Source organism: Cupressus sempervirens, chromosome 4 (genome assembly GCF_028749045.1).
Source record: "Cupressus sempervirens isolate cs-2001-9-10 chromosome 4, ASM2874904v1, whole genome shotgun sequence".
Lineage (NCBI taxonomy): Eukaryota > Viridiplantae > Streptophyta > Pinopsida > Cupressales > Cupressaceae > Cupressus > Cupressus sempervirens.
Window position 1 is genome coordinate 561,737,780 of NC_143121.1, and position 16,293 is coordinate 561,754,072.

General features: G+C 35.0%; 1 protein-coding gene across 1 annotated transcript; it reads right to left on the reverse strand.

Annotated features, from left to right (window-relative positions):
• Window positions 1-2,912: 2,912 nt before the first annotated feature.
• LOC149562437 (DNA double-strand break repair RAD50 ATPase) lies at window positions 2,913-6,312 on the reverse strand. Its single transcript, XM_089825940.1, has 3 exons — window positions 6,115-6,312; window positions 5,640-5,951; window positions 2,913-4,836 (listed from the first exon to the last, which is right to left on the reverse strand). Exons 2-3 carry the CDS (start codon window positions 5,880-5,882, stop codon window positions 3,301-3,303), a joined length of 1,779 nt encoding a protein of 592 aa, XP_089682066.1. The 5' UTR covers window positions 5,883-5,951; window positions 6,115-6,312; the 3' UTR covers window positions 2,913-3,300.
• Window positions 6,313-16,293: the final 9,981 nt, after the last annotated feature.

Here is a 16,293-nt window from a genome sequence, read left to right on the forward strand (position 1 = left end):
TTCCTCTGATACCACTTGATGTGACTACGATAGGAGGGTCCACAATTAGAACAATCTAGGTCGTGCAACAAGTGTCACACAATAGAAGAAAAAAAAACTAATTGACAAAGTCAAGTCAAACATTCATAATATCATAGATTCATGAATTCAAATATGACTGACCAACATCATACAAGCTTACAAAATAGGCATACATGTCTAATTACTTATCAAAATCCTGATTGACTTTCTTTTTCAACCTCTCAAAGTTATTCTACTACCTCAGTCTCTTACCAAGGATTACATCAATATTTAGGACATCCACAAGGCAACAAGTCCGCCAAGAAAGATCACAATCCTCAAGGTGAGAAAACCTGATATGAAAATATTATGTGGAACTTTTTTTTAGCAAACACAAATTGATTTTACATAGAAAGAACAAATCATTTTGCAGACTTAAGGCATAAGATTTTGTAAGTTCAATGATAACATTGCGTTCAATCCAAAACTATTCTTATATTTTACACCCTCAAGAAAATGAGCTTCTTTTTTCAAGGAATTAAATCCGTCCACTAGATTCACCAAGACTTGTTCAAGATTTTGGGATGCCTTAGCTTTTTCTCACTCAAAAATGGATAAGGAGAGACATGAGAAGAGACGCTCACTATCTTCCAATCAGATTGAACCAAAAACTTTTTTTTCTTAGATTTGTGGAAATACAATGATTTTTTTTCAAATTGGTTGGTGCTTTGGATTACAAAACATGTAGATAATGAAGAACAAATATTGAAAATTTTAGAAAAATCGTTGTATTTTTTTAAATTTATTTTTTGATCAAAGGTACATTTTGTGTGGAGGATAGCTGCAACGCCAAACAATTGCTCTTTACCAGCTTAGCACTTTCTTATGGATCAAATACGATTGCTATATTTGCAAGTTTTAGGGTTACATTTATATTCATCGACACAATTTCATCCATATTCTCCTTTAGGAATGGAGGTAAACTGCAAATTTTAATTTAATGTTTTTCCAGTGAAGTAATGTTCACATTGTACAGGGGAGTCTTTAGTATGCTAAGTTTCTTTTAACAGACGAGACATCTATAATTTCTGTGTATATACAACTCATTATCTTCCTCTGAGAGATGCGTAAAGCAATACTGAGTTCTTCAAGTAGATCATTCCTTAACTTCAATTCTAATAAGATTGCTGGAACAAAACACACCCATCTGAATAACATAATCGATTAGAATTAGTTAGCCGTTTTGATGGAAGGTGGAGAGATGCATTCCTTTTTAAAGCAATCAGATTACAATTAAGTTGTTATTTGGTTGAATTGTCAAAACCGAAGGTATCAATGTGTCAATCAATTTATAACAAAATTTTATGATAGTCTGCAAATCATCAACACATAAAAAAGCAGATAAAATTATTAGGAGGCCGCATCAAAACTCTCTGGATTTTCCTTGAATCATTCGCACATTTTATACAATTAATCAGCCGAAAGCAATAAATCAGACATCTAATTTCTATAACTGCTTTCTAATAAACAACTGACAAATCAATAATCTTCATTAAGAGCTTCAACAAAACAAATAAGGGGATTCAACCTCCCAAAGTCATTTGGCATCAAACTTGGAACAATCACACCTCTATGAATTTCTAAATTTATGAAGGGCATAATCAAAGAATATAATATTATCTTTAATAATTATGTTTGATGGATTATGTTATAAGTTAGGGTTCCTGTTGTACTAAAAGATCTATATGGTGGCTATTAAGCCATGTCATGAACCAAAGGAAAATGTTGGCAGTTAGTCCAACAATCCCCTTCAACATTACCCAAGGAAATTTAAATCTGTGATCAAGTTCTGATATCAGTTATACAACTTAGAGAGGCTGTTGCATAAAAATATAAACCTGTCAAATGCCTGGTACAACCACTAGACCTATAAAACACAATAAATATTAAAAAGAAAAATGATTGCAGTTATTCCAAAAGATTAAACTCCAACCTGTTGCCATTGTATATACATGCTGAATATTCTAGAAACAGAGAAATACAATAGAAAATTAAACCATGACAAAGTGTTTCGTCAGACGGTACAAAGCAAAATGAAAATATTGGCTGTCCAGCAGCATGAATTTTCATTTCATCCCCCGTATTATTCAACATTTTCAACTCAATTTAGGTTTACAAGGAAAAAATTAGCGCTACTATTAAGCTGCATAACTTATCTTCACCTACTAAAGGTTGTCTTAGGACATGATCCCTACATTAGGGGTAACCATCCCCAACTGCTCTGAATAACAGATCATTACAAATTAAATTCTATAAGATTTCTTTGATCCTATGCATCTGGTAATTAATGCATTTTCTAGGAATTGTATGTATCTTACAAGCAAATGTCTACTTGCAAAGATTTAGGGCAACTAAATGTATAAGGTGTTTTCTTCTATTAGTTGGTGCCCCTGCTGCTCCATAAGTCACTCTCTGATAATGCAGGTCATCTTGCATAAAAGGATTAATTTTGAAAATATCAGATTACATACTTGATAATACCAATGGATATTGATGTTAGGATGCTACTGCAAATATAGTGGTACATGATTCTCTGAAAGAAGAAATTTGATATCACTGCTTGCCATGTTGAGCAACAATTAACAGTGAAACATGATCAGTTGTAAAAAAGGAATGTATTGTAAGGAAATCAAATAGTTTATTACAACTCACTTTATAATCAACTACCCATAAAACTACAGGCGCAATTCTGCATTCCAAGCAAAGAATCATGCTACAAAGGATGAAACGGCAAGAACACAATCATGCTGCAAAGAATCATGCAATTTGATAGTATGTGATTCTCGGAAAAAAAACTAGCTTTGATCTCCCTGCTTGCCATGTCCAGCAACAATTATCAGTGAAACATGATCAGTTGTAAAAAAGGAATCCATTGGAAGGAAAACAAATAGTTTATTACAAGTCACTTGATATTCAACAGCCCATAAAACTATAGGCGCAATTCTGCATTCCAAGCAAAGAATCATGCTACAAAGGATGAAACGGCAAGAATACAATCATGCTACAAAGAATCATGCAGCATTTTGTGACATTTTACAGGATGATACATTTCAGTTGACATAGAACCTATGCCTTTCTCCTCTTATAGTGCAAAACTCGCTTAAAAACCCCAAAACATCATATATACTTGGTATATCATGAGCATTCAGAATTTATTGATACACTAGATGTATCAATAACAAAGAATTCCCACAATAGTATATGCATTGAGATGAAGTTAAGGTCAAGGAAAAATGACCTTCAGGCTCCAATCCTGTACCTGCACAATACCTTGCATATGAGTATGCGATCATGGACATAAAACCCTGGCATCACCATTATTCTAACTTTTGTAGGAATTTGCCTCTTATTGCCCTCCACGGCAATGTCCTCCATATACATAGGGTCAAAATTGGTGCCCCTGTCAACCCTAAATATTGTTAAGGATGGATTGAAAGAAAATGCCAGCAAATGAACAAGCCATATGCATTTGGCTGCAATGAAAAATGCCTGTAGCAGTGGCTCTGGCCAAGCTTTTGTCCAGTTCAACATGGAAACAATCAAGCTCATTTTCTGGTCACAAAACCGACTAAAACTTTCACTGTAATATCTGGTTCCCTTATTGAGAACTTCATTCCAGCTCAAATTTCTTAGCGAAGCATAGGACGAGAAATTTTCCTTACAATGTTCTTGTATATCTAGAATGCTCTGCGTACCATTCTTTTGGAAGCTACAATTCTCAAAATCTTGGTAGAGGGCCTGATTTATGAGAGATTCCAAATGATATATGAAACTCCGTTTTACCTTGGATGTAACACTGACATTATAAGGCTGCAAAAGTAGACTAAGCTTTTCCATTGCTTTCCCATCTAGGTCTTGTATTTGTGTTACAAGTGTTCTACAGAAATGCTTTACGGAAACCCTTGCCTCTGATACAATTTGCAGAAAACCTTCGATCATTGTTTCGGTGGAAACCGGCAGAGGATTTTGTTTACAGCCATTATCAGGCTTTCTATATAAGGTTGCATTTTCAGATTTTCTCGTTCCAGTTCTCTCACAATCTGCTATACTGTCATCTTGGACTGTTTGATTCAATGCATCTTTGAGATCCTTGCAGTATACCTCTAATTGCCTCAGTTTCTTCTCAAGCTCATCCATGGAAGATCTTAACTCCGTAACCTCAGCTACTGCAGTGTCCCTGTTCTCGTTAGCCTCAATCAGTTTTTGTTTCAACGCATCTAATGCCGTCGCCCATTCCTCCATGCTCTTATAGAAAACGGCAGGCTCGGGCTTATTTTGATTTTTACTAATCTTTTTCTTGGCTCGAAAGAATAGCCAAGATTTGAGTAGATTGTTGCTAGATTTGTCCTTTCGAGGCAACACGGATGAGTCTTGGGACTCTGTTAAAGGAACCACCGTTGTGTTTTCTCTGCCAAGAGCTGCCGGTTTGCATCCATTCCATGACACACTACTTTCTGCCTCATTTGGTGTTCTTTTCCTATCAATGCCCTCAACTTCACTTAGTCTGGACAATTGGAGATTACTATTTCCTATAGATGACAGCAAACCAGGAGCATTATGAGTTGAGGAACTTGTGCTTAAACATTGCTCCGTTGTTGGAAAAGCAAGCCCTCTACTAAACAATCCAGAGGGTCTTCTTGTAGCAACCAGTGGGCTTCCTTTGTCCGTACATATGCTTTCAACCTCATCTTCTTGTCCATCGTCCCAATTCATGGACTTTCGCCTTGGGTCCAATTGAATTTGGTGATATACAGGTACCGTTTCCTCATCATATGTCTGCAAGACATGAAAAAACTAGTTTAGAGCAAAATATTGAAACCATACAAGAATCATGCACCCCCAAAGTTCATAAGTGATTATCAGTTTTTAGCCTGATAACGAAACATCTCTGTGTTCCATGCAATTTGTGTAGTTTGGAAACACCAAAACGGAATCTTGATTGAGAAACTTAAAACATTATGAGAAGAATGTCCAATATCCCAAACCAGATGGCTTCAGCTTACACCATAAACCAACAAACGAGTTTTCTCCGGGTTAATAACAGTCCTACCCACTAATCCCGGTTTCCCTAAGAATGCTAGAGTAGAATAAAGAGTACAAAACAACTTCAATCTACTGCAGGGCCAGAGACTATAAAAAAAAATCGTCTAGATTATTTCCTAATGCCCGTCTCCAATTTCGTTGATCTCAAACATACTGATCGATTCAAGGAGAAAAAACAGAAAAGCTTGAATAGACAGAAAATGCTGGGAAAAATCTGGAGATGCAGAAATTCAAAACAAAAGGCAACTATAAGCTTATTTTTCTTGTGGATCTTTGATGGGCTTGCTGAAAACTATACGGGATAGTAACATCCAGACACAAATTAGACACTATCTATAAGCACAGAGTAAAACACATCTACTAATAGAATACACTCGACTGTAGGTCCAAAATTGAATGCAGTATATAGAATGTATACACATTACCAAGCAGTTTTCTGGTATCTTTTATAAGTTGCAGCTATTGATCAATTTAGACACCTAAAGGTCATAAAATGTGCCAAAAGCACTAAGATCTTAGCAAAATAAAGCACTTACAGGAGTGAAAACAGGGTAGTCATGAGCGGAGAGCTGAGGAGAATGTCTAGAAACTGCTGGAGAAGGAGATTTGTGAGGTTTAAGTTTCCCGGGGTTGGTTCCTTGGATTAATGCGGCATGAAGTGCTCGAAGCTCTGCGGCCTTGGCAATTGCCGCCTGAATTTCCGTTCTACTGATATTCTGATTGCAAGGAGGCGACCTGTTAGCACTAGCCATGGATGATGATGATGATTGCAATGACATTCAGAACCAAATTTGCTGTGGTCATCCAAAGCAGTTGTTGATAATGTAAATCTCTGGCAGTCTGTACACCTGACCAAAAGGGTCTCAGAATCTATCTATATACGGAGAGAAACAAAACCATATATTTTAGATTATTGCAAAAACATGTTCATTCTATCTCAGGGGAGCAGAGCAATCTAGGAAAAGAAATTGGACATTTGGGTTTTGTTACAGAGATGCATATAGTACAGACCAAGAATCTTTGCTATCATAAGGCCAAGTAGAATGTGCTCATGAGACCGAAAGCATGCGTACTGAGCTTGAGAGGTCTTTAATGGAAGTCAAGACGGTTCTATGTCGGAATTGGGTTAATTGGAGTGTTAAAAGGAAAGCGGCCAAATGGGTGCACGGGAAACCATGTTCGTTGCTTTCTGTGAACAGACATGCTATAATCCAAATGCAAGGGTTTATGCTAAAAGGACTAGAATTGCTCTGCTCCACTCCTCAGAGTCCGTGACTAGGACCCACTTTTAAGTACCTACTCGGTGTTCATGGGTCCATCTGAATTGGGTAGATAGGAAAGGCTCCATTCCCATCATAGGGTAGTAAAATTGGAATTTTGCCCTTCAAAATTTGATGAAGTCTCAATGGGCCCTTAGGGCAGAGACCTATTAGGCTAACTCGGGCATCTAGAATTTTTAATTTATATGTCGAAATTTGTCGATTTTTTGGGTGAACTTATGTAGGTGACTGAAGAGCTTAAGCTAAAGTTTAGTACATATGTGATTGGCTATTAGTACATGTGTTATCAATTTTTTAAACTTTTTTAATGTGATAATTAGGACAATCTGTCTCTTCCCCTAATCTACCAAGTGGAAAGCTTCCAAAATTGAAAGAGGATGAGACGGATATCGTGCTTACCCAAAATAGTCCAGCCATAAATTATTTTATAACAGACCTCTATAAAGAAGGAAAAAAGGAAAATTGATGAAATGCCATGTACCTAGAAGTATGTGCTCCATATTCTTAGCAGAGCATAGTGGGTACTTGTATTCCCAGAGCTCAGCAGCCTTTCACAACTAATCCATATAATTTTCATCATTAAAAAAATGGAAAGGAAACGCATGGACAGTTAGCCAGAGCTTTACTAGTCTTGGTGCCCTCGGTCAGTCTTTATCCCTCAAGTTATTCAATGCTATTATAGTTGAACAAAAAACACTTGGAGCGTCCTTGTGATTCCTCCTTGAATTCTTTGTGTGTAGAAATCCCTTTGATAAGGCAGTACTCTCTCGTGACCCCTTGGAGTCTTTTCCACACTTAGCTTTTAGAACATGGCCTTTTGCCAATCCTTGCATGAAGTGAAACAGCAACGAAATGACGTCTTTAATGATAATTCATGAAATCTTGAAAGCCATTATAAGTGTTTATCCCTAGTGCATGTTCTTTCTGCTGTGGATAGCTTCAAATCAATAGGCATATTGCTTCCACTTTACGAGACTATTATACCAAACAACAATAAAGTTCAAGCAGCTATAGTAAATCTTGTTTTTTGTGGCCGCCTATTGGAATGATTATAATAAATTGGAGGACGAAAAGGAATTCCGAGTATCTTAGATCAATTATAGTTCTAATAATATCTCTACTAAAGTCCAACGATGTGACCCTTGTATTAGTAACTTTTTTTCTTTCATCTAGATTTATCATGTAATAGAATGTTTTGAAGATCTTTTTATTTCATATTTAATAGAAATTAGTTGTTGATGGTTGGTTTCTAATGGGGAAACATCATTAGCCCTTAGTCCTTCAGTAAGTAATTTTTTTCCTTTTATATATTTTATTTAAATTTAAAATATATAAATATAATATGTAAGTAATTTTATTCTATATCTAATGGTAAATAAAATAAAATAGTAACGACGAGTTGATGTGGTGGTATTTGATGAGGAAATATTGTCAATTTTTCTATCAGCAATTATTCCAGCTCTATGATAGAATGAAAAAAAGGAATAAAATTTGACTAAAACAAATTTTAAGAAGAATCAACAATAATTGAATGAACAATGAAAGAATCTTAATGATCTCCATAAGACTAACTGATTCAAGGAACCAAAAGCTACAACATTTAATACATTTTCATATTTCTTTATATAACAGTTCTATTATAATTCCTGATCAAACTTGTGAAATCTTGTCTCTTCAAATAATTCCTTTAGACTGTCTGCCTTCTAAATATTTTCAAATTATTTCGATATTTTCATATGTGACACTCTCTAAAACCAAACTTTTAATTCAGTAATTCTGTTGAAAACCCCTTTAATTTAGATATGACATTTAAATTGAGATTGGAAACAACAACTCCTCTCCACACATAGCCAACAACAGTATATTGAACAATAAAAAAGTCTTATTTGCTCCTCTCTATTAGTGTTCTTTTACATTTTCCAATAAAAAAAATATAGAAGAAAACCCTCATTCGCATGTCAATCACGAGGAAATAAATAATCAGATGTCAAACTACGCTGAGTTGTACTTAGGTTTCTTTGGATTGAAGATTTTATCTCTTTAGTGCTTTTCACATGGCCTTGATTTCTAACAAATATTATATATTCCGCTTTAAACAATTTTCTTTACTTCTAGATTCACTTTATCTAATGGCTGATATGCATGTAACTTTTCAGTAAAAAATATTCCTAGGAACTATCAACTATGGACTTGATTACTTGTGGACCGCAGATTTGGAATGGATGCTCCTGATAAGACAGCATACACAATTTTGCTTTTCCAATGTGGCAAGCAAATTATATTTGCACATCATTTTCATTCTATGGTGGAGAGGTTAAAGTATAGAAGCAAGGACGGTGCAATTTATTGTTTAAAAAACAGGGAAGTAAAAGCGGTAAGACATTGACAGTCAAATTACAATTTATATTCATTCAGCCTCCAAAAATGTTCATTTAAAAAGTTGACTCAAAGTTAATACAAAGTTAATTTTCCCATGAGTTAGTGGAGTAAGTAAGCAATGAGAAAGTTGGCAGGTTACAGTCCCCACAGCATGTGGCTTCCAAGAAGGATAGAATTGATGTTCCTTTTACCACATTGAATGGCCGATGAATTATTGCAATGGGACGGGTGGCTGTGCCGTTTGAGCAGGTAGATTTTCACAGGTGGGGCTCTCAAAGGCCTGTCATTCATTAATGTGTACTATTTGTGCTTTTATGGACCGGTTGTGTCATCGCAGGGTATTTTTGGGATGACAATTGCTTTGGGCATTTTCGAAAATAAAAAGTGTGATTTTCCCAAAGGACATAAGGGAACGTTAATACTGTTCTTTTATATATTTTAAATTTAATTTTATTGTATGGATATTTATGTTTTGTACTACATTCAAGCAGTTTCTATTAATTATTTCGTAGCAAACTTTTTAATATGTACCCAGGATAGTACAAATTGTCTATTTAGAGATTTAAAAATGTATGGTTCTTTACATTATGTTTTTTATTATTAATTAATAATAAAAAAAATACTTTTTGAAGTTTTTGCAAATGAGTTAGTTAGTTAGTTGAGCTTAACAATGGAGAAAACTTTATGGTTAATTATGTTTGAGTTGGAGTAGTATATGGATTGTGACTATCGTGAGAAGGCCCAAGATTGAATTCATCTCCATGGGCATCACCAAAATGCAATAATTGTATCATCATTCTCATAAGTGATGGGTGAATCAACGTTGATACACAGTTAGGTAATTTCAACTTTTTGTCGTTTACCTCTATTCACACTGGTCTACAAGTTAGTGCTAGCTACAACCTAATTGGTCGGGATTAAGCAAAAACAATGAAGACAATCATAGCATAACACAACACAATATTTATCTTGTAGAAACCCAACTAGGCTGAAAACCACGGTGTCTAAGTCGATCCTCACAAAGCTTACACTCTCCTAAAGTGTGTATGGTCAAGAGCTTATCTCTATTAAAAGATTACAAAGACACGGTTAGGTGCCACCCAATTAAACGATTTAGATAAGACCCATGAAAGTCTTGCCTAGTTAAGAGCAACCTTGTTAAAGGACTTCAGAACACAAACTAATTTGTCACCCTATTAGGGGATTTAATGCAAAGAACCTGTTGGGGTCCACCATTGATAAAATTTATTATTGTGGAGATTAGTTAAACAATAGAGGGGATTATCTAATCAAATTAACTACTACACTTAGCTTGAGTATAGATATGTTTGATGCTTCTTAGACTTGCATACAATTTTTGCTCCTCTCCTTCAACTCTACAACTCGTACATGATCACTTATGTGCTTGGCATTGCTTGCTATTGTACACTTTTGTTATTCGAGCTCACTCACTTCTCCTCAACACACTAGCTCCTTTACATTGCTCGTGACATCTCACTATCACACTTATCTTTTCGAGATTACACTTAGCTCATCTTAGTGGCTCTCTTGCTATTTTCTTTGTAATCTAAACTTTTCTCTTGAAGCATAATTCTCTTTTATAGCCTTTGCTCATTCTACTTTGAAACCCTAATCTGTAAATTTTCAAAATTTGAATTCTCAGGTCTATTCCTAGCTTGTCTTCATGTCTCTATTATGTGTTGCTCTTCTTAGATGTAGCATGTACAAATTAAAGTCACAACTGTTATGTGACCTCGATGACTTGCATTGCTAGAAATAATTCAAATTTGAATTATTTTAACTATTCCTCAATGTGACAATATCATCACCGTTAAATGCAATGATAAGTGCACTTCTACCTACTTCGTGATGTGGCAGTCATGGGTATCCTGCTACATGCTTCTTATGTTGACTTGGACAATCCATTCTACATGACTACCGATCACATGGTCTCGCTTGCCTATTTGACATCTCCTTTCATGTTCTTACTCACTTAGCATGATTGTATCTAAGTGGCAATCCCTTACCATTGCCTCTATTGGGGTTCTTTTTCTCCTTACTCTAGTCACCCTTGTGAAGTAGAGTCACACACATAAGTTCAATGTGCTTCACTGGTCATGACTCCATATTGGTCACCATTCCTTCTTTACCTTAACATCAATGATAATATGGTCATAACTAAGTGGACTAGTTACTCCACCAAACAATTTGTAGGCTTTAAGCTCTAGTTATGCCAACAATCTCCCCATTTGGCATTGATTGAATCACTTCAACACTTTAGCCCTTACTGTCAACATTTCTACCTTTGTTCACAACTTCATGGTTAGTAGATAGCATCATGACTTTACCTTTTCTTCACTCAACATCTACCCCTGAGATGATGCATCCACATCCTTTTACCACTCTGAATTATCTCATTTTACTAGGTTCTTCTTGACTTTACTCCTTTCTTGCTTCCTTTCTTTCTATTATCTTCCTGTAGGTTTCTTCCCTATCTTTGGGTGTGCCTTCTCATGACTGCCAATTGTCAACTTCACCAATTAACTTCTTAGCTTTGGAACTTCTCCCCTTTAGCTTAGCTCTTCTTGTCTTCTTCCCCCTTTTGTTACTTCTCTTTGCAACTTGAATATATGATTGATTCCCCTCTAGAGTAATCCTTGTTGCTCATTAATCCATACTTATGATTTCATTATTTGTTAATCATGGGTTGATGTTTGTCTTGTTATCTTACTTCAAGCTTAGTAGTACCCCTAACTTCTCTCTCGGATACTCAAAGCTATCCTTCTGAAGAGGTTTTGTAAATATATCGTCTAGTTTCTCCATGGTTGGTATATATTCCAACCATACTTCTTTTTCCCACACTCTTGTAGAAAATAATATTTTATTGATAAGTGCAGAGCATAATTGGATTCTTTGATATGTTGACTGCACTTGTGTTATCATGGTGGATAACCATCAAGTCCTCTATCTTCTCTTGAATTCCTTGAGTTGTTGTTTGATCCAAACAACCTGAGTACATTTCATTGTTGCAACTACATATTATGCTTGTACTCTTGACTGTCATATGCAATTCTACTTCATGCAACCAGTCTTCCTCTAAGAGAGAATGCATTATCGATCTTTCTCTTTCTATCATCTATGTTCCTTGCTAAATCAACTTTAGTAAAGATATTGAGATCAAATTTTCCTTTTTGAGGATATCATAAACCACACTCTTCAATACCCTTTATATATCTAATACTCTACAATATTTTGAATCATTAGTGTCCTAGCATAGGGTAATACCATCTTTGTTCTCTCTCCTCCCTCTATTTTTTCTCTCCCCTCCCTTTCTCTCTCTTTCTCTTTCCTCCCTAGGACCTATATTAGTGATGAACTTCTCATATAGGTCAATGTATAGAAATGGATAAATTCATTTGTCATAACCATTCATTTTAAATTACATGGAGGAGTTTGAGGTATTATCCATAACAACATCTGAAAAAATCCAAGCATTTCATTTTTTTGCACGTGTTAGTTTTTGCATGATTCATGTGTAGTTTCCCTTCTAATATTCATCTAGGCTAGGGGATGTAAGCAACACAAATAAATATCTTGAACATTTACACCTTGATTTTATATCACCTGAGTTTTGTACATTCACATTCACATGATGGTAATTGGATGGCTCACAAGAATAGGTGACAATCTTGAGCCCATAATCAATATTGAACTTATCCATTATCGTAGTCAACCCTAGTTTGATCCATATGATTCTTTCTAGTAAGACTCGTTCCTATGTGTGTCTCTATATCTCTATTAAGGTCACATCATGACCTAGCTACAAAAATTGAAACTTCAAAAATAGTGTTCCCTAGGCTAACTTCTCTAAACTTTTATTATTTCCCTATTAGTTTAAACACTAAAGACTTTATTTTGATATACTAAGGAATTGCATGTATAGATAGTCCTATGCAATTAGCCAAAATTGAAAGATCATCTTCTTGAATGAAAATTTCACATAGAATAACATATATAGTAGAAAAATTAGAGTTGAAATGGTGTCATAATATTACATCCTAGGAATAGGCAAGATCCTACAACACAATGGCAAATTGTGAGCCTCTTATCAAAGAGGCCTTGGGTTCAAATCTACTTGCGATCACGTTTAATAAATAATAATGATAGTTAATTACAACACATGATAGTTAATCTTGGCTTCGGTCTCTTACCAATAAAAAAAAAAATTACATCCTAGGAATTATATTTAATTTTGATTCATCTCTTTAGATATTACACATTAAAAAAAGGGTTTGGCCAACATGAAGAAAGCTAACGATCTCACCTTCTCTTTATAGTATCCATCAATATATTTTTTAGTGCCAAAAGCATAGAATACCACATTGACAAAGGATAATGCAGCATGTGAAGGAAAATCATTAAATATTATATTGTGTGTGCAACCTAAAGTCTCATTAATATTTATGATGTTCAGTAGATTACACATCTAGTTTTAGATTATTTTAGTAATTCAATATCAAACAATAATTAGTAAAATCACAATAATTATGAAAATGATTTAAAATAAATTTAAAATGTAAAGAGAAACTTTACTAGAATTTATATAATTTTTATTTCATATGTATTATTGATATTCAAAGTAGGAAATCATATTGAATTTTATTGTATCTATTATGAAAATATTCACTCTTCATGCTTTTCAAAATTATTATTTCTCCTTAAGTGTTCTCAAACATCATTAATCCAACAATTGTAGTTGGTGCTGAAGGTTTTACAATGTGTAGGAGGATCAATGTGCACCAAATAAATCTTAACAAATTCACATTTACTGTGTCTTACATACAATACATTTAATTGTGGTCCTTCCCATTGAGGAGTTTGATAGTGGTTTTCACTAGCATTTTTAACAAAAAAAAAAAATCTTATTTGGATATTAATTTAGAGAGTTCCTCATATAATCCCAAACCCTTACCCTAATTCTAAAACTAACCCTAAACCTCAAATATATAGAACTACATAATAACATTGATTCTAACACTAACCCTTAACCTCAAATGCATAGAACTAGATAATAATCCTACCATCGTATTTTTCTCTCCTCCCTTCATGTTTATCTCTCCTCTATGTCTCTCTCCTACTATTTTTCTTCAACTAACCATAAACCCCAAATGTCTAGTTCTCTAGATAATGTCTTAAATTAATACCAACCTAGATGACAAAATAGGCTTCCATTTTTCAAATTAGTGCCAACCTAGATGACAAATGAAAAATACTAGTTTGAATGGGATAAACTAATACATAATTAAAAAAACCCTTAACCTAGTTATGATATGTATTATAAGATAGTTTTAAAGACATGATTAGATTTAAGTTTTAGATTTTTTTCATTAAATAGTAATTTTGTGAATTTTTATGTTGTGTACATACATGCAAATTATATTTCATGGATGACATATTTGGTGAGGACCTACCCCTACCCCTTCCATCTCCACACCCACCTCCACCCCTACCTCCACGCCCACCTTCATGACCACCTAGTCCTCCTCCACCACCTACCCCTAAGGAATTTATAAGAGAGCATGAGGCACAACCTCCATGACCTCATGCAAGAAATTGACACCCGTAGGCGTGAGACACATCCTCCCCCAATCTACTGTGCCTTGCAGATAGAATGCAAGGCATTGTACACTCTATAAAGCACTTAGACTATGAGATAGATAGTTTTAGAGCATGGAGGGAAAACATGCATGCATTTTATTTTGACGACCTGTGTTATAATCAAGTCCATGACTTGAAAATAAATAAAGGATATTTAAAAAGATATTTTTAGAACTTGAAGATGAGTGATGAGATAAGTGAGAAGAAGCCTCGTATCTCTATTAGATGGTGTACACACTCCCAAATATCACAACATTTTTGGGAGCAGTGGTCGATGGTATTTGGCCATCCACCACACATTAATCATGAGGTACCCATGTACTTTCTTAGGAAATTATGGACAGAGTTCAAATTGAGTTTAAAACCAAATTATTTTGATATAAAAACATTTCAGGGGGTCGGTGGAGGGATGCCTCAAGATAGGTCTAGGGCAAAGCTTAGTGATAATACCAAGAATTGCTAACATCCTCAACCTCTTGTTCCTCTTCTTGCACCATTTGTTCTAGTGCCTCTCCATGGTTGAGCAGTGTCATATGTGCTTAGTTCATTAAGTGCCCTTTCGGGTAATTTAGTACAATAGTGGACACAGGCAAGGGACACTAGTCCCCTTGGACACATTTGTACTAGTTATGGGGATATATGTAGAGGCCCCTAGAGCAATGCAGATACAACACATGATGCCCATGTTGTCGAGGATGGTGATTTTGATGAAGAGGCATATGTTTTTCATGGTGGTGGTGGTGATGAGGCATATGACGCTCATGGTGGTGGTGGTGATGATATTGATGTGTCATCATATTTTGGCATTCTTTGTGCGGAGGAAGATAATCAGGAGCAATAGGTAAAAGTTTAATTATAATTTATAAAGTACATAATTATTCACCCTCTACATATGCATAATTATATTAACCATAATGTATGTTGATTTTCAATTAATAGAGAATGGATGATACTACTCCTCCTAGGAGACAATATAGTGTTTTTTTAAGACCTTCAGGCATTGTCATCCCTCATACAGTATGCACTTTGAATTACACTTAAAATAATATACATTGGAACTTGAATTTAATAATATGTGCTAATGCATTCTTTTTGTCTAATTTTGTAGGGATTTTCATTAGTTGCACAATTAGATGCTTCTACATGTGTTGATCCATCCACTAGTGAGGCACAACCTCAGATATCTACAGTATGAAATTTTCAAGAAAAATACTTTTTACTATTTTTATGTACACATTGTTATTAACTTATCTTCAACTTTGATTCATGGATAATGATGTATGTTGGTTTTATGAACATAGAATGGATGGTACTATTCCATCTAGGCCTCAATATAGTTTATTTTCGAGACCTTCATCTTTTGGCAGTTTTAGATATGTCAGTGCTTCTAGTAGTGAGGCTCAACCTCAAATACCTATTGTATGTACTTTTTCAAGTTTGTTTTGTTTTTTACTAAGGAAAATAGGTTTTAACAAGGCCCTGAAACCCACACAATATATAGTTCTGACAATAAGAGAACACTTAAAGCATCAAAAGAAACTAAAAGAAAACATTTGAAACAATTCCCCACATGAAATGATAAATACCAGTAAATAGCCAGGGAAACAAGACAAAAAACTAGGACTAGCCAAGAAAAGCCAGTTGCTTTAGAGATCTCTCTTAGAATTTCTGTTGCATTGATTTCAAGCTTTGATAGTCTGTCTGTCGCCTCCTTCATGTATGAGAGATCCTGGTTAGGATCTAGGGTATTCTTCTTCCTCAAGTTGGATCTAGTGTGCTTCCTCAAGGTGTCATCAAAGTTCCTATCCTTTGCACTGTGGGGGGTAGGGTCCTCCTCCTTGTTGGTTTGTTGCTTCTCCATTTTATTGATGAG